The sequence below is a fragment of the Dermochelys coriacea genome, chromosome 7 (genome assembly GCF_009764565.3).
Source record: "Dermochelys coriacea isolate rDerCor1 chromosome 7, rDerCor1.pri.v4, whole genome shotgun sequence".
Lineage (NCBI taxonomy): Eukaryota > Metazoa > Chordata > Testudines > Dermochelyidae > Dermochelys > Dermochelys coriacea.
The window spans coordinates 117,394,556-117,414,195 of record NC_050074.1 but is presented as its reverse complement, the minus strand read 5'-3'; the positions used below and the strand labels follow the sequence as shown (position 1 = coordinate 117,414,195).

Below are 19,640 nucleotides of genomic sequence, written 5' to 3'. Positions count from 1 at the left end.
TTTGTGTGTCTGATAGTTCTGTTCTTTACTATAGTGTCAGCCAGTTTGCCTGGTGCTGAAGTCAGGCTTACCAGCCTGTAATTGTCTCTGGGGCCTTTAAAAAAAAAAAATCAGCATTACATTAGCCATTCTCCAATCTGGTACAGAGGCTGATTTAAGTGATAGGTTACATACCAATCATTCCTAAGCAGTGTTCTTAGGATTTGAACGTTAGGATTGGATTCTTCATATGAAATATATGGGGAAGTTATAGACCTGATTAAGTATCCACATGCTTGCTATCAAAATACTCAATACTTGAGCTAAAAGAAAGTTATATTTACATTAACATTGGTTTATTTTTTTCTCTTGTGTTGCAGAAATTCTAATAAGGAGCATTTGACCATCTGATCTCTTAAAGTTGAACCTTTCAGTATCAGGATTAGGAACAAGTGTCTTCAGAATCAATATGTAGCAAATGGGTATCACTCAACTGAAGTTGGTTCCTCAAGCCAACATATTTGTGTTTTAAGGATCCTTGTACTTTCAGCAGTGAATTAATTGTTTTTTTGTTAACTGAAAAAAGTGGATTTCATGTGGTGCTTGCTAAACATTGAATCACCATGAGTAGTAATCTAGGAAAAGAAAAAGACTGTAAAGAGAAGGATCCAAAAGTCCCATTAGCAAAGGAACGGGAGAAGGAGGCTAAGGCCTCTGGAGGATTTGGAAAAGAAAGCAAAGAAAAGGAGCCTAGGACCAAAGGGAAAGATGCCAAAGATGGAAAGAAGGACTCCAGTAGTGCACAGCCTGGGGTAGCTTTTTCAGTAGACAACACAATAAAACGACCTAATCCAGCCCCAGCCGCTCGCAAAAAATCCAGCAATGCTGAGGTGATCAAAGAGCTAAATAAATGCCGAGAAGAGAATTCAATGCGCTTGGACTTGTCCAAGAGGTCTATACACATGCTTCCATCATCTATCAAAGAGTTGACACAGTTAACGGAACTTTATTTATACAGTAACAAATTGCAGTCTCTACCTGCAGAGGTGGGCTGTCTTGTGAATTTGATGACACTGGCTTTAAGTGAGAACTCGCTTACCAGTTTGCCTGACTCTCTTGATAACTTGAAGAAACTGCGCATGCTTGATCTACGGCATAACAAACTTAGAGAAATTCCTTCAGTGGTGTACAGGCTAAATTCTCTTGCCACTCTTTATCTACGCTTTAATCGTATAACTGCTGTGGAAAAGGATATCAAAAGCTTGTCAAAACTCACCATGCTTAGCATACGAGAGAACAAAATCAAGCAACTACCTGCTGAAATTGGTAAGCATTTACACTGTGATTTAAAGTTTATGGTAAATCTTTTTTTAGTTCACTTTGTAATGCAGGTAGATACACACAGATCCCTGCTTTATGAAATTTTTATAGATACTGCCCTCCTTTTAACGTCGTTGTTATCAAGAAGAATCTGAGATTAGTTTCTTTGGCTCTCAGCCACGTTACCACGATGTTAGGTTATGCTGAGGTATAATCAATATATTGTATGTATATCTGTTAATTAAAAAAGATGTTGGGTCACATTTGATATTTAGGTTCCATTTATAAAGGGTAATAAATTATTGATGTTATAAGCACGTTACAGGCATGAATATGAAGTGTTATAGATGGTTACAAGCACGTCAGTAAAATGCATTATGACTGGTTATAAGTGAAAGTTATAAGAAACATATTGGACAATGTAACAATCTAGAACTGGTCAACCATGTATGAAACATCAGCTGCTTATAAACGGTTTTTATTTATGAATTTATTTATGAATTTATTTATAAATGGAATCTTTTAGTATTGTGACCAGGTATTGCATGCATCATTGCTAATGTATACACATTTTTTGAATGAATGAAAAAGTATACAACTCACAAATAACTATTCTAAAGCTATTACACAGACTTATCTTTCAAACTTTAAAGTAAATGGGGTATCAATTAATGTTGTTTAGTCATTTCAAGAAGTGAGTGATGTAGTGATAATCAGGAATTCCTGAACTACCACCTAACAGGCCTTGATTCAGGAAAACGTCTCTGTTCAGAAAACCATTTTAAGCAATACCTTATAGTACTTACGTACATGCATGAAGTGTGTGTGCATCTGAGTTTATCACAAGACTTTTTGTGTGTATCTCCAGTTTTAAAAATTTAAGCTAAAGATATTTACTTAGTTTACTTATAACTTGAAGAATTAGAGATGAAAAATTATTTTCAACTTTCAAAGTTAGGCTCTTACAAATTTTTGCAGACCTGATCTGTGCAAATCAGCTGTCTGAGAATGCATATAACCGGTTACAGTTAATACATAATTGGTTTGTGTGTATAAGTTAAGCATATGCACCTAAATTTGAGTCTTATTTTCACTTATGTTCAGTTATAGCATTTCTCTCAGCCTAAACAATGAGAAGACTAATCAGTTTTACTTTTGTAATCAGTTTCTAGTCAATTTTACTGAGGTATATTCTAGCACAAAGCTGTACTGTTGGGTAGTATGTAGTGTGCATATCTTTTGAACTGCAGAGAAATGTATTTGTTAGTTTCCTCTGGATAGTTTTCAGAAATGTCATTGAAGCATTTCTTATTGGTTTTAAGCTTTACAAATGTACTTATTTTTTTCAAAATCTATATTTTTGGCCAAATTTGACATAAGTCCCTTCACATACTTTTAAGTCTTTCCTTTCATATATAGAGATCTAGTACATGTATAATAAATGCAATGTAATATCAGTTTGTAAATAGTCCAAGATTTATGCTCCAAAGCGAGAGGCAGAATGAACCATTATCTTTTTATGAAACAGTATCACATGGAGCAAGTCGGATTCAGTTTCTTCTCTTTTTAAGTATAACATTATTTTAAGATTCAAGATTCTCATGTCTGGTGGTAAAAATATTAGCAAGCAGATTTACGTAACATGCTGGCTAAGTATGTTGTGCTAGTGGCTGGTCCATAGAGGATATGAACCTACTGCAGCTGCCAGTTCATTTAGCTAAATTGGTAGAATCCTATGCCAAAAGTGCTGAGTTCCATCCCTGTGGTAATGAGTGTGTTTTACAGAATGTTGGCCTGGTCAGGGAATAGAATCCTAATCTGCTGCATAAAAGGCGAGAATATTGCTACTATGCTACAGTGAAAGGCGGTATTAAAAAAACCAAAGGTGGCTAGGTAGAATTATGTCATGAAACTGAAATTTCATTGTCTACTGTCATGATGCATGGGGGATTGTGATAGCCTTCTCTTCAGTCAAATAGAGGATATCCTTAAAGTTCGTAACTGTGATGAAGACTTCAGGAGATTGCTGGTCTGTAAAACAGGTTTCTAATAAACAAAACAACTAAAACCTAATTAAAAGTATAGTTTTGAAAAAAGTGTTGTGTGCAAAACTGCATGGGTGAGATGATTGTGTTATTGAAAGCCTTTTTAAAACTTTATTGATTTGCCACAGTGTGTATTATCTTGAAATCTAAGCCTTCTGAAAGAGGGGTACTACTTAAAATTAAACATAGCAAAGATTTTAGCTGAATTGGTGGGGTTTGTTTTAAGAATAATATGAATTTAGAAAAGGGAAAATACGTGAACTCTGACCTCTTTGTAGAAAAAAATGCTAGAGTAGTCATATTGCAACATCCTAATATTTAGTCAGAAAATAAAAAATGTAAAAACATTAAGATTGCATATTTATCAAAATGTACTTCAAATGTGCCAACATTAGAAATCAATTTTTTTTTCCAATTGCTAGTTCTGCAAAATCAATCTGAAAATCAAACTGCTTCCCATTCCCCTTCTAAATTATCACCAGTAACAAAGGTTCTTCCATCAGTACCTATAGTGATTATTTAGTTCACTATGTGCAAGGCAGAATAGAAACTATCTTTGTTCTTCCAGAGCTTTATAGGCTCTGTGCCCATAGGAGTGAAAATTTTGTAAGTAAAGTAAGCCAAACTGATTCAAACCCAGTGTGCAGAAATGTTGAATTGGTATGTGCCATTTTTACTGAGCTGCATTTGACTGCCATCCCACTTTGAAGTCCTCTCTATAAAGTAACAGCAAAACTTGACTATTTTACTGGATTTATTGGAATGTGTACCAAAGGATGCTAAAATGGATTTTTCCTGCTCTGTTCGCCAAAAGCACTGTATGATTCTAATTATATATAGGTTTCAGTGCAAATTATGATTTTTGTGGGTGTACTTCATAGCACATAATGTCTAACTGCCTGATTGAACCCTCAAATCAAGTATCTAGCTGTTCACAATGCTATGAATTGTCAAAACCAGGAACCACTTCTCAGAATCAGGTGCTTTGTGTCATAATTTGATCACCTCGTTCATTTGTTACCATTGTTCTCTTCCCCACCTCCCTCCACTTTTTACTTATACAATACCATAAAATGTTCATGGTACCAAAGAAATGTCATTCCTGGAATATTCTCAAATCACATGTTCAGAGGCAAAAGGTCTTTGTAAATATACTCAAATTATTATTTACACAGAACACAAAAGTACACTAGGTGCCTCATAGATAGAATGAGACAGGTCCTTGCTGGCCTGCCTACAGTACCACATCAAAAATGAATTATTTACATTTTCACTTGTGTACTCATCACTAACTACTTCACCTGTTTTTTTACTTAACCCTCATCTTTCTCCTTCCCTAATAATGATGATGATACATTTGTGTCTGGTAGAGCCGTTCTCCCCAGGCTCTGAAGCAGATCTTTTGTTATGCTTCCTGTAGGGTGAGAGAATTTCTCCATTGCAAAATTATCACCTGCCTACAACTCTCTCTCTCTCCCAAATGCTCTCCACAATCCCATCCTAAATGCAAATGCACAATTTTCTTACCCCAAAAGAAAGTTTTCCCAAACTAATTCTTGCGACCCTTCCTCATCCCTTCTCCCCAAAACGAGTCTTGTTAGGGTATTGGTCGAAGTCTTTTTAAAAGTCTTAAATCACGACATGGCTATAGCTACATACACTGCATACAAATAAATCATGTCAATTGGTTTGATATTTTCTTTAACAGAAACAATGCTGATTTGTCGCTGTCATATCACATGTACAGTAGAACCTTAGAATTACAAACACCAGAGTTATGAACTAACCGGTCAACCACACACCTCATTTGGAACCAGAAGTATGCAATCAGGCAGCAGCAGAGCCGCATTCTCTCCCCTCCGCCCACCCCCAGGCAAATACAGTATAGTACTGTGTTAAATGTAGACTACTAGGAAAAGCAGCGTTTTTCTTCTGCAGAATAAAGGTTCAAAGCTGTTAAGTCAATATTCAGTTGTAAACTTTTGAAAGACCAAGCATAACATTTTGTTCAGCGTTACGAACAACCTCCATTCCCAAGGTGTTTGTAACTGAGGTTCTACTGTATGTAAGCAGTTCTGTTGTAATAGCCATTTTAGTTAATTTAACTATTGCTATATTACTGTTTTGCTGTTCTGTACTTCCCAGGATCATCTAATACCTTTTTAAAACTTAAGTACATTTGCTACCCTGTAGTTCAGTCAGAAGTGCTGGGTGTATACCATCTGGTCCTGGTGACTTGTTGCCTTTAAAACTTGTTCCAGAACCATCTTCTCTTGCCACTTTAGTTTCTGGCAGTACTTTTTCTTTATTACCTGAAAAAGTAGATTCTGAATAGGTATTTCCTCAAAATCTTGTATTTGAGGACTGATGTAAAGAAATAACTTTAGTTTCTCTGCAATATCCTTGTCTTTCTTAATTGCTTCCTATACTCCAGTAGACTCAGCAGTTTTCTTGCTTCTAAATAGGCTTAAAAATTGCTTTGTTTATTTTTATGAAGGACATAAAATTAGGAGGCTTTTGGTTACTTGCTCTTCAAAATTACTCTGAACTTCAAATTTCCACCTTACAATTTTACTTGCTATAATTTATATTCCATTCTGTATCCCTCACTAGTGTTGCATTTCCATTTTTTGGTAGGATACAGGGATAGGTCTACATTGCAATTAAAGATCCATGGGGAAGCTGCCATAGGCCCTTTCTGCTGACTCAGATTCATGGGGCTCGGGCTGCAGGCCTAAAAATTGCGGTGTAGACATCCAGGCTCAGGCTGGAGTCTGGGCTCTGAAACCTCATGATGGGAGTGGGTTTCAGACCCATGCTCCATTTGAGCCCAAATGTCTATATTTAGTCCAGCAGCCTTACCTGCCCAAGTCAGTTGCTCTGAGCGCTGAGGTTCAATGCAGTGGATTTTTTATTGCAGTATAGATGTACTCTGGTTTAGTGCAAATCCTGAAATCTTGCCTTTAGTTATATTCTGCTCTAGCCTCAGAAACGAAAGAAATTAAGGTCAGTAAAATGGCCCTAGAGGATGACACCAAAGAGAGCTTTTTTTTTCTTTTCACCTAGCTGTTGAATCGTTAGTTCTTCCCCATGGGAAAGATACCAAATGAAAAAATATTCCTGCCAATAGCTAATCCTGAGCTCTGTAAACTACCTAACGATAACTGTGGAAATCTGCCTCCAAGGTGGCCTCCAGCTTAGTCTCCATTTCTAGCAAATCTCCATTCCATTGAGGTCACAGTGATGAAGATTGGGACAGAAAAATGCAAAAGTGACAGTGAGTCAGATCGTATGCACGAGAAGTATGAAGAACCAGAGGAAAAGTCTTGGGATGGCGAAGTCAAGAAGGCATTTCAGTTTGCAAGCCTGTTATGTTGATATTAATCTTTACAGAGATAACATGTTGCATTTTATAAAATGTCTACTTTTCTGTTTAGTACACAGATCAATAATAAATTTTCAACACAATTTAAATTGCTGTTACCTAGCTTCTCGCCTTAAGGGGACCAAATACAGTTTTCTCTGTGAATGCAGTCTTTATGCTAGGCTGAAGCTGGTCTGGTCTGTGCTGCAAGGGAAATATTTTTGGATTGCAGTTCTGGGAATCGTAGGGTCTGCTTACTCTAGACCTGGAATGCCTCTTCTGTTCAGACACAAAATTCACCAAGATGTTGGGACCATCCTATGGCTTTTATACCACTTTGCATTTAGTTTACATACAGTCTCTGCTTGAACCTGTTCAGTCTCCACTAGTATAGATGGTTGGTGTAGCAGCTGCACTGGTATAGCCAGTCATCCTCCTAGCTCCATCTCATAATACTGTCTCCCACTATTCAATGACACTTCAGTTCAAAGGCTGCTCACTACTATTGTCCATTTCATTTCCCCCTTTCAGCGGATCTGGCAATACAGGGGAATTTATTTATTTTGTATTAACTGTGTACAGGAACCCCTTTCTCCATTCCAGGAATCCTAACTGCAACCAAGGTGTGGTGTTCCTTGGGAAATTGGTGTGAGGACATTAATTGAAAATTTCCCAACTTTCCTGAATTTTTCAACCGTCACTTGAAACTAATAGATTTTTGTTACATGATGACTCGTACAAGCACTCTTTACCTCAGGTTTCAGGTGGGGAAACAATTTGCGGGTTTTAGTGTACCTTCTTCCTTCCTGATGTGTGCTGTAATTAATTCATGTTGTAAGTTAAGAAGATCCTAAATTAAACTCAAAGAAAATATTATCCGAGTTCTCTTAAAAATAGCATTTGTATAAATGGAGTTCATGCATAAACCATTGTACAGAAAAATGATAAAACAATAATAACTGTGACCATTCACCTAAAAGGCTAAATTCTTTCTAGTCAGTGCCTTTTTCACATAAAGGACATTTATTAATCAAAACCATTAGCTTGTAGTTCTTATCTGTTCCTTAGCAGGGTCAGAAATAAACAGTAAAAGGCTTATTCTATCCACTATAATGATGCACTCAAATCCAATGGGGGGAGAGGGAAGTATTTTGTGCTGAAGTTATACGATTACTTTGTAATACTTTCTAGGGTCAAGACTTTTTTTTTTTTATCTTTAATGTATCTCATATAGCTTTCTGGGTAGACTAGATTATTTTGCTTTATTCTGCAGTCAGAGAACCTAGTGAGGTATTAATAAATACCACAGCTATGGAAAATATTTGTAATCTGTTGCTGGCACTAGTGAACATAGATTAATTTTAAAAAAAATATAAACTTGAAAGCAATACAACTTGATATACTACTTAAGACATAATTGATGCTAAAATGAAAAGATGTCACTAATACTAGCACTGTCCTCTTCCTTGTACTATCCAACAAGAGCTCTTTATTCTGTTGCTATGTCATCGGGTCCAGGATTTACCATGTAGTAAAGGATTTCAGAATTTTAATCTTCTTAAATATGGGAAGAGAGAGAATGGACAGTCACAAGATTTAATACAGTGGAAAAGGGGCTATATTGCAAATAGTGTATACAGCCCAAGGTTATTTTCCCCTTAGTGAATTTTGGCAGGAGGTACTGAACCCTGTTTGATATTGACATAACTGCTCCCCCTAATTTAATATTGATCTGTAGATGTGTGTATATAATACATACATACATACTAACATAAAAATAATATAACAAAGCTGCATTCTGTTTTTTGAGTAACTCAAGCATTTTAAAAATTCTGGATGTAGGACATGTTGGTCTCATTGTCATGACGGTATTCAAAATCAGCCTTATGTGGGTCCCAGGTTTCAGCCTTAATTATGGAGACATTATTATTTTTTTCGTAAGAACAATATGATTGTCAATCAGCATTTATGTGTGATTTTGTCATGCTGCTTGCATAACACACACTGTGCATGAGAAGATGATGAGGTGTTTGCTGCTCTTTACACTTTACGGACATGTTTAAAAAGAACGCACTTGGGTATCTTTCAAAGTAACTACTTTATTTCTCTGCACATTTGTATGAACAATCTACTAAGTTTACCTTCTAAGAGTTTGCAGAAAGTGGGCATTTTTAAAATTTTTGAAGCTATTGGGGAATTGAAAATTAACCTTTATAAGGGAGATTTTAATTACAGAGAAATTTTAGTCTCTCCATAATGCATTTTGTATGAAAATTGCTCCCATTTAGTGGTTTTCTCTGTCAAGAGGGCTGATGCACACAATACTGTCTGCTTTGGTGACAAATATTATTGTACTTCATGGCTTCTTTTATGTCAGCCACAGTGAGGGAGAATATCCCCTCCCGCCCCAAATAATGGCACTTGCTCAATTATTTTACTAATCTTGCGCTTCTTTTTGAGGTGACCTTTCCATGAGACCAGCCAGAACTTGTCTAGCAGTCACTTTATACTCTATTTAATTTGTTGTTTGTGTTTTATCTTAGCTGCTAGATGTAGCTGAAAGAGTAAGTTTACTTCAATTTGGATTATTCATATATGAGTAGGTTTTCTTCCTAAAACAAACATTTGCATCTCTTGATAACTTCTAGTGTCCAAAATATTCTTCAGGTATGGAGGTGATTCTGGATCTTCCTCAAAAAGTAATGGGAACATTACAATTTTCCATGCATTAAAATATTGTCTCCATAAGGCTCATTTCATTCTCTAATCATCAGATCTGGAACGTTTAACTCCTATGTTTGTGTTTGATTGATTCAGATACCCAATATTTCAAAAAGTAATCCAATTTAGCACACCAGAAATCATGTGAGAGCCAAAAAAGTTGATTCTTTTAGTCTGAATATCATTGAGTTCTTAGCTCACCAATGTTTCTTCTTGTAGTTCCTACAGGAATCTTTCCTTGAGAGAGAGCCATCTTCTGTATGCTTTAATGCACCGCTCACAGTTATCTCCTTGACAAGGCAAAGATCCAAGCATTCAGTTATATGCTGATGAAGTTTATCATCTTCACAACTTAGTTCACTGAGCACAGTTTAGGCTATGAGAAATTATTTATGAAGAATGCAGTGAGATATTGTTACTGTGATAGATTTTTCACTAATGACACAAATCCCTTTACATTTTCTGTTATCAGAACTACTCTGTGCAGATGGCAACATATTTGTGCCAGAGAAATGTTTGTTCTTACAGATAGCTATTTGTCATAACAATGATTGACTCCATTTGTTCATTCTGGCCCTCCTTTCAAGAGAACTGCTGTTGGAGAGCATCTGCTTCCACAAAGCAAATGATTCAAATAGACTCGTAGAATTTAAGGTCAGAAGGGACCATCATGATTATCTAATGGAACATGCCCATTTATCGCTGTTGACTTATTCAGTTGATTTCTTATAGCATCTTGGTGTTCTCTGTTGTAGTCAGTAGATGTGTATTCAATCCACCCAGTGTACTGATCTTGGACAGTGGAACTTTACCAATATCTTTGGTTATATTAGCTGCAGAATCACTTTAAGGGTTTTTTTTCATATCGGTAAGGAAAGCATCTCCAATGTGAGAGTTTTTCCCTTTGCAATGAAGTGGGCAAGAAGGGAAGCTTGGTTTTGATGCTTCATCAGGCTCTTTCTGCTGAGTTATAAGTCTGTGTGGACTGATGAGTAAGAATGAAACAAAGATTAAAAATATTTCATGTCTCTGCAATCCCTTCCCCCCTAAAAAGGTTATAAAATGTTGCACTTTATTTTGGACCATCACAAGCTTCTCACCACATGCTGTATATGCTATGTGGAAATGAAGGCCTAACAGTGGTCATTATACTGTGTTTACTATACTGTGTCTCTTGAAATTCTTTTCTTCAAGTCACTAAACGTCATGTCATCCACTTCCTTTTCTAAAATCTAATTTATATAGGGCAACAGCCTTCACTCAGTTTTAGGATTCAGTTTACTTACTTGAAATAAAGATCTGTTGCATATGTCATTTTTTGTACCAACATATAACGAATTTGTCTAAAATAAAACCTGTCTTTAATCCCACACAAGCAAAAGCAGCATGATCTTCATCTATAACTATCTGGAATCAAGTCAGAATGCTAGATAGGCACTGATACTTAATTTTCTCCCAAGACTCAAAATCCAAATATTCCTAGCATCCAAGGCAGCCGTGTCCAAACAAAATGAACTGTCTGTATGTGTTGTCGCAACCGTATGTGTCTGTTACCAAAATTCTCTCTGTAGGTGCAAGGAATGAAGTGGAGAGAATGTTGCTCCCCAAGTCAAAGTGCTCCTCCAACTTCAGCAGATATACTGACCCTTACCTCCCACAACTGGCCATGGAGGATGAGAATTAAATATGATGAAATGGAATTGTGCCACAGCATGAACTTGACTTCGTCATTGGTTATAACTTTACTGTTCTGTCTCTCAGAACTTGAATGTTGTTCCGAACCTAAGCTTTGCTGATCATAAATTGAGAACTAGTGTCCTAAAATGCTGCCAAGATTACCTTTAATAACCCATGCAATATGGTATAAAAACAGGTTAAAGTGTTCTCTCCCTCCCCTTTATATTTCATCATAAAAAGAGGAATTGTATGTCCCAGTAGTCTAGTAGGGGCATGGACTCCCAAAATGTTGGGGCACTGTAGGACATTATTGTAGCCTACCCTCTTTGCTCTTTCATTCTCTTCTGTGTATTGTGGGATTGCTGCTCATTACTCATGTATTGTCGGGTTCACTCCTCTCTTGATTGCTTCCATTGCAATGCTCATTGCTTATAATACATGCATAAACGGATATCCAGTGATGTAGAAGCATCATAAGCAATACTTTTACAGTTGGTATGAGCGTATTTTGGGGAAGTAGAGTGAACATAGACAGTATAGTGTGGGATTTGGTGACAAAATGCTATTTGTACTATGTACCACTAGGCTGTGTAGATCTTTGCAGAGCATAAGAGTGATATAAACTGAGAAAATCAGAATAATAAAACTGAATAGACAACATGTGTTCAACTTTGTGAGCCTTTTGGTAAATGGGTGTGAATTTTTTTTACCTCAGAAAAGTACCATACTATCATCTGAAGAAGTTAAGTAAACAAAATTCATAAGTATTTAGAATTTGTAATGAAATTTACCATTCATTCTTACAATGTAATCCATGGCCTACTAGTCCGTGTAGCATAATTCATGGCATCAGAGCTTACCCCAAGCTAGTACTCGAGGTCTGCAAGAAGGCCCTAGAGGGATGGAGGTGAATAAAATAGCACTGGAGGGTTATTCCTAAAATAGGCTTTCTTTCTGCAATATCGATTCACTGCTGTTCCAAAAATTGTCACTTATCCAGTGAATAGAAGTTAAAGCTATTAAAATCTGCAGTGTTAATTTCAGCTCCACTGAAATCAAAACATACAAAAAAAGCGTTAATATTTTAGATCTTTTGTTGCTGACACTGAAGTCAATGAAACTTTATCCTTGCAGGTTTCAGAGTAGCAGCCGTGTTAGTCTGTATTCGCAAAAAGAAAAGGAGTACTTGTTGCACCTTAGAGACTAACAAATTTATCTGAGCATAAGCTTTCGTGAGCTACATCCGATGAAGTGAACTGTAGCTCACGAAAGCTTATGCTCAAATAAATTTGTTAGTCTCTATCCTTTTTATCCTTGCAGAGATTTGTGCCTGGTTCTTACCTCCCATACATCTGGGTAAATCAGGCATCAGTGAAGTTTTGCTGGTGTAAAACAGATATAAATCAGAAGAGAATCCAGGCCCTTTTTCTTTAAGACTTAACAAATAAGATTTTATTTTAACCTTCCTTTCATTTTTAGGTATTATTGAGTATTTAGAATACGTTATTCTGTAGGAATAGGTTTACTGTTTAACTTAACTGGCCATTTTCAAGTCTCAATCAGCAGTAGTTTTCTTGGTTTTCCAGCTTGTCAGCAAAATATTTGGTTCTGTTTTGATGTTTCACAAGCTGTTTCTTCTTTGCAGCCTGAAAGTAATTCTAGGTGGTGGTTTCTCTATATATAATTTACTGTAATGAATTTTTCAAAATTCAGTACAAACTGCTTACCTCCATGATGTTCCTAGCTTCGATTAAGCTGAAAAGGATGAATAATGAGAAGAATAACCAAGCTGTTATACTTCTCGTGTCATTCCTGAGCTTAAAGTACAAAAAGAGCGATAGCTAGCACAGTCTTTTTTAATATACTGGGATTCATTCGGATATCTGGAATCTATACTTTATCCTTTCAAAGAATGCTGATGAGGTTTTGAATCTGACTGTACTAGATTGTGATCCTGGTATGTCAGAAATATTTTGCAGCCATAATTTTAAGGTACACACAGTACTTTGTTTTAAAACCATAGCTGTGTATATCTGACCATTTATTTTTACTTCCACGTTGTAGGTTTTTTTGGTGGAACTAGACATTAAAAAGTCTGTTTTTTTTGGTGTGTTCACAGGTGAGTTGTGTAACCTCATAACTCTGGATGTAGCGCACAATCAGCTTGAACATCTTCCAAAGGAGATTGGAAATTGCACACAAATCACCAACCTTGACTTGCAGCACAATGAGCTCTTGGACCTACCAGAAACCATAGGTATGTGAAGGTGGGACTGGGCAGAGAAATCACAGCTTTCCAAACGTTCAAGTCACTGAACAATAAGAATATAAAATCTAAGAATAAAACATGGCCCATAACTATAGAAGGGATCGGAATTTTGTTGTGGGCATTTTCACTGTCAAGATCCCAAAGGGATATACTCTTTCTAAAAATGTAAACTCTCTCAAACCCAGGTGTTGTTAATCCTAACTACTATAAGTGGTGGGCTACACTTGAAAATTAGGTCAACCCAGCTATGTCACTCAGGGGTGTGAAAAATTCACACCCTTGAGTGACGGAGTTAAGCCAAACTAAGTCCCCTTCTTGACCTCGCTAGGTCAACAAAAGAATTCTTCCATTGACCTAGCTACCACCTCTTGAGGTTCTCACATTGGTGTAAGTAGTGTCTACACTAAAGCTGTGTTGCTATAGCATTTTAAGTGGGAACATACCCTGAGAAGTGTGGTCTAAACATGAGGCTGAGAGCAAGAAACTCCTGGGTTCTAAACCTGGCTCTGACACCTCCGTTTTCTGTGATCTGGGGCAAGTCACTTAACCTCTGTCTTAGATTTCTCATTTATAAAATAGGAATACTGCTTGCTTATCCACCACATAGTGAAGTTGAGTAAAAAGAAAAGGAGGACTTGTGGCACCTGAGAGACTAATAAATTTATTTGAGCATAAGCTTTCAGATGCATTAGTGAGCTGTAGCTCACGAAAGCTTATGCTCAAATAAATTTGTTAGTCTCTAAGGTGCCACAGGTACTCCTTTTCTTTTTGCGAAAACAGACTAACACGGCTGCTACTCTGAAACCTGAAGTTGAGTAGTGAGTAGTTCATGTTAATAAACCTATTCGTAGATGAATGGTGCTACATAAGTGCTAAAAATTATTAGTTTAAGGATAAAGAGCTGGGTTGTATTTCCGTGTTTGCTTTGAGTAGAGAAAAATAGGAAAGACTTACAGAATCAGTTTCAAGTACTAATTTATTCTTTGTATTTTCTACTTTTTAAAAATATAATTTGAGAATCCACTTCCAAGTTCCCAAACTTACTATCACTCTTAGTAAAATACATGTTGGGATTGGGAGTAAGAGTACCGAAATAAACTGGTTCTTCCCTAGTTGGCTTCAGAAGCTCATATAGGACTGGATAGGTGAGGACTTTTCTTATTTAATTAAATCTATGTTGAGCAGATGGTGGAATAAAACAAATTGTTTAAAAAACACAGCCCATCATGATTGTAAGCTCTTTCAGCTTAAATAAAAGACAAAACTGCACCATTTAGGCAACATCTAATATAAATAGAGCATTTCATTATTATTTTTATATATATGATGGGGAAATAAATGGATGAGGGGGCAGAAGAGTTAAGAACCATTTAGATAGACACCAACTATTTTTTAGCAGCAAATTGTTGACCGTGAAGATATTGAGCCTTTTTACCCAGAGAGCTCTACCTGAATTGAGTTGATATGGATGAAATACCACTGTTGCTGAATTTCATCTTCTCCAGTTAATTTTATGTTTAAAAACTGGGAGACATCTTTCCATCTGGAATTTGCATCTGATTGCACAATTTGTAAGCATAGCTCTAACTTTAACTCCTTTGTCAAGATTGGCAGCATCACTATCAAAATAAAATTGTCCTAACTTCAATCTACAGGTGTACTGCACTATCTTTGTTCATGTCCATCAGATTTTGTAAATCGTCAGTGTACATTAGGGAGTAATTAGGATTTTGGAAAGGTCAAGCCACGAGTCTTCAAAATGGTTAAGGGCTAGAGTTTAAAAAAAAGTGCTGCCAAAGTGATTTAGAATTGGAGGAAATTTAGAGAGAGGCAGCAAAAATGTTTCAGGGGCTGCAAGGATTGATTTATTTCAAAGATTAAAAATAGCAAATACAGGTAGCCTGGTTAACTAAAGAAACTAAGGGTGCACACATTTAAGAAATATCTGAAGGTTATAAACACCAAGAAAATGACAGGAACTAGGATGGTACAAGAGGTAGAACTAGAGAGTCACAAACTTCGTGGCTTCTGTAGACCTAAGCTCATTTGGCAAACCAGGGGGTCCTTGCATTCATTCTTCTCCATCCACACACCAAGCTCCCTGTGTATCACCATCCCATTCCCCTCTGTTTTAGAGATTCATTGCAACTTTCCCCACCCCCTCATGCCTGGGGCTCTGTATCCAACACCCTCCCTCCCCCATCATGATGGGGCTCCATGTGCACCCCTTGCCCCATGAAAGGAGTTCCATCTTCCACTTTCCCCCCATGCTAAGCATTCTGTGTAGTCCCTCCATACCAACTCCCCCATGCTGCCTCCCTTCCCCTCAATGCCAGGGACTGTGTGCACTCCCTCCAGAACTGTTGTTTGTTTTCTTTCTTGCTGGGAGAGAAGTCACTTAGGCTCTGTCTATGCTGTGTACCTTACAGCGGCACAGCTGTGCAGCTACAACCATACTGCTATAAGGTACGCAGTGCCGCCAGCTAAGAGTGGCTAAAAAGAGCTCTCCTGCTGGCAAAATAAAACCATCCCTGACCGACAAAAGTTTTAACAACACAAGTGCAGTGTAGACAGTCTTAGGCTGTCAACATGTTAAACTCTATTGGGAATCTGGGCAGAGCGAAGGGCTTGGCTACACTTGCTAGTTAGAGCACATTAAAGCAGCACTCTAGCTCACTACCCGTCCACAATGGCAAGGCACGTAGAGTGCTCTGACTCCATTGCTAGAGCGCTCCTGGCACTCCACCTCGGCGAGAAGATTAACGCTTGCTGTGCCTTGATTTAAATGCCCGGGTGTCAGTGTGAACAAGGTGTTGCATTACTGTGCTCTGATCAGCCTCCGGAAATGTCCCATAAGCCCCTTAAGTCAAGTGGCCACTCTTGTCATTGTTTTTGAATCGCTGCAGGAATGCGGATATGGCCTTTGAAAGCTCCATTTCAGACAGCTGGCTGCTTATCTGCTCTGAGACAAAACCACCATTAGTGTGGAATGCTGTGTGAGAGAGAGGCGGGGCAGGGACGGGGAGGAGGGTCTGCTGAACTTACAAGACAACATGCTGATGACATGCTCTCAGCCCCCCAAAAACCCACTCTCTTCCCCCCCACACGTATACACAACACACTCCTTGTCACACTCCACCCTCCCTCCCCCCATTTGAAAAGCACGTTTCAGTCACTTGCATGCTGGGATAGCTGCCCATAACGCACCACTCCCAATGCCACTGCAAGTGCTGCAAATGTGGCCACGCCAGCGCGCTTGAAGCTGTCAGTGTGGACAGACTGCAGGGCTTTCCCTACTGCGCTCTCTGGAGGCTGGTTTAACTCAAAGCGCTCTATATCTGCAAGTGTAGCCATGCCCTAAGATAGGAGTATTGTTATGCTGGAAGGCATTAATGTGTGCTATCTGCCAATTGTTTGATCTGTAGGCCATTGCAGAGGTGCTTGAGGCTGGCAGTACTAAACAGATGGCCAGAGGTCCATGTGTCTCCATTTTTCCCTTTTTAGTTTCTGAGTTTTCCCAAAATCAGTAGGGTTCTGGTCATTGATACCTAGAATGTTCCCTGAAATTTTGGAATTGATCAGATACAGTAGTCTTAAAAAGTTATCGAGTTACAAACAGAGAAATGCCATTAAACTGAGTATATGGCCTTGCAATCTCAGCTAAATTAGAGCATCAGATTAAATTAAGGCCTCAATCCACTAAAGACATAGGCAGGTATTTAAATTTAAATACATTAGTAATCCTATTTAAATCAGTCCGTAAAGTTAAACAAATGCCTAAATGCTTTGGAGGATCAGGGCCTCAGACAGGAAAATTAGGATGATTATTAGGAAAAGTTCCTGACGGTGAGAATTATAGGCATAATCTCCAAGCAAGAGGGTAGAAACCTCATATCCTAAAACATGTGAAGCTAGGCTAGACGGAGCACTAGAAAATGTACTGCATGAAACAATTCTGCATTACCAGAGGATGGTTGAGATGACCTAGGCCTTGTCTGCATGAGAAAGGTGCACTTGTTCAACATAAATTGTTTTTTAAAACAGTGCAAATCCCTGTATAAATACTTCTTTCAGAATAAGAGCAGTTCTTCAGTTTATTAAAATGATTTAAGATAAACCAAAGTAAGTGTACATGAAGCCTTTTCAAGTAGTTTAACTAAATTGCTTTAAAATCACACCTTGAGTTAAACTGGTTCAACTTTCTTGTGTAGATAAGCACTTAATATGCTCTCTAATTTACGGTTTCTATGAATTCCTAGTATTTTTCCCATAGACCTGCTCTTTTGTAGTGAAAACACATAGAAGTCAGGAAACCTGGATTCTGTTCCTGGCTCTGCTACTGACTGGATATGACCTTGGGAAAGTCACATAAGTGCTCTGTGCCTAACTTTTCCCCCTTTGTGAAAGGAAAAAAAAATATTTGCCTACGTAAAACACTTTAAGATAATGAAACATGTTCTGTAAGCATAAGTATTATTTCTCCACTACTACGCATTATCTCTTTTTACTAACAATGTTTTCTGGTGTTTCTCAAAGCTATTATATTTATAATTTTCCTGTTTGGTAGACTTTTTTTTATGGAAGAGGGTTCTGTCCATTTCTTTTTAAGAAATATGTGAATGTTTCAGGAAAAATAGTGATTTTTTCCCCCCTTTTCCGTTGCTCTTCTTTGTAGCTACACCTCTGTTCCTTAAGTATGTGGCCAGTAAACAGTTGCTGCTGTTTGATTTTAACTTTTTTTTATGTATGTATGCCTAATAGACTACCTTTATCTTGTTGTTTTTATTTTTGCACTTTCTACCAATAAATGCTCTTCTAATTGACATCAAATATGCCTCAGATTTCTACACAGAAAATTTCTAGAAATTTTAACTGACATATAAATTCTAGAAAATGAGCTTGGATATCTTAAAGTTCCTTTCTTTGCATCACCCTAATAGAAACTTGTCATTTAGTACTTCTAATGTATTTGTGATTCTCTAGCCTTAAGTATGTGGTTCATTCTTTAGAAAGAATTAAAATAAAAGAATGTATTCATTCTTTTTTTAGGCTTTGATTTAGTCAGTATAAAGACTGTGTTAAAAGGTTTCTGAGTTGAGTTGTATTTAAGATAAATTTCTTTCTACCTTAGCAGCTTGATGGAAACTATTTGTAAGGGTTAGTAGCAGCTTACCACCTAGAGAACTATGGAAAGAAATGTCTCCAGTTAAATGGGATAATACCTATGTATTACAGGTGAATACCTTCCCTTGCCAGGTAGCTGTTCTAGGCCATTAATGTTAATTTCTATGCAAAATATTGATTACACTATATTGAAAGATCTGTTGAAAGGCAATCATTACTTACTTTAGAATAGGCTACATGGAAAGACCATGCTTACAGAAGATAGTCTTAAGAGGATATGAAAGAGTCGCACAACTTTTAGATAATCAGTTTATAAATTAACAGGAGTGGGAAATTACTGGCAAAGCAGTTGAAGTAGCTTGGGCCTCTTGTAGGCGTGAGGTTTACTGAAAAAGTGATAGTAATCTTTAGTATGTTGTCAATGAATCAACTCCTCATCTGCCAAAGATGGCTTTTCTGTACATTTTCTTGATAGTTTAAGTTTCCCAGTGGCATATTTTTGGCTTTTAAAGGCATTTTTATAGCCTTTTAAAGTTACTTGTGGTCTTTCTCTAAATATATAGCTGTACCTGCATGGTGTTTATCTCTACAGAACATCAGTGCTTTGCAGCTCTACAGTCTTCCAAGTCAGATGCTGACTAGTAGAAGATAACATTGCACTGTGCTAACTGTCGTTGATTTTAGTCTGATTATATTTTTGCACCAAAAAATTTCCATCAGTCATTATCAGAAAGTCATATATAACTATTACTGATCGAGGATGAATTTGTCATTCAGAATGCATTATTTGTTGCTGTATAAAATAAAGTTCAGAATAAGTCGATTAAGTCCTGGGGGTAGTGGTGGGGGGAACGAAACTCCACTGATTGATAATTGACTTACATTTATGCATAGTACAAAAGAGGTAGTCTTAGCCAGTTCAGCAACAGTGGCTTTATTTCTTAGTCATGATGGTTTTGGTACAACATTAAAGCAAGCTGTGGCTTGATTTTTAGATTATAACTTGTTTTGTGGTTAGAATAGTTCACTGAGAGCATTTTAGCATGGAGATAGACGCGGTGAATCTCCTATGGCCTTAGAATCCAAAGTCTGGCTTGCTTTATTTCAGACGTTTGTGTTTTTCTAGGCTGGAGAATTTTCT

At 37.3% G+C, this 19,640-nt stretch overlaps 1 protein-coding gene across 2 annotated transcripts in view; it reads left to right on the top strand.

The window, feature by feature from the left end:
- SHOC2 (SHOC2 leucine rich repeat scaffold protein) overlaps window positions 1-19,640 on the top strand; it is a 101,307-nt gene that overhangs the window by 50,905 nt on the left and 30,762 nt on the right. For both annotated transcript variants that reach the window (XM_038410371.2, XM_043519462.1), the window contains 2 exons: window positions 360-1,305; window positions 13,226-13,363. In XM_038410371.2, the coding sequence (XP_038266299.1) occupies window positions 603-1,305; window positions 13,226-13,363 (841 nt within the window). In that variant the 5' untranslated portion in view covers window positions 360-602. The remainder of the gene's footprint in view (window positions 1-359; window positions 1,306-13,225; window positions 13,364-19,640) is intronic.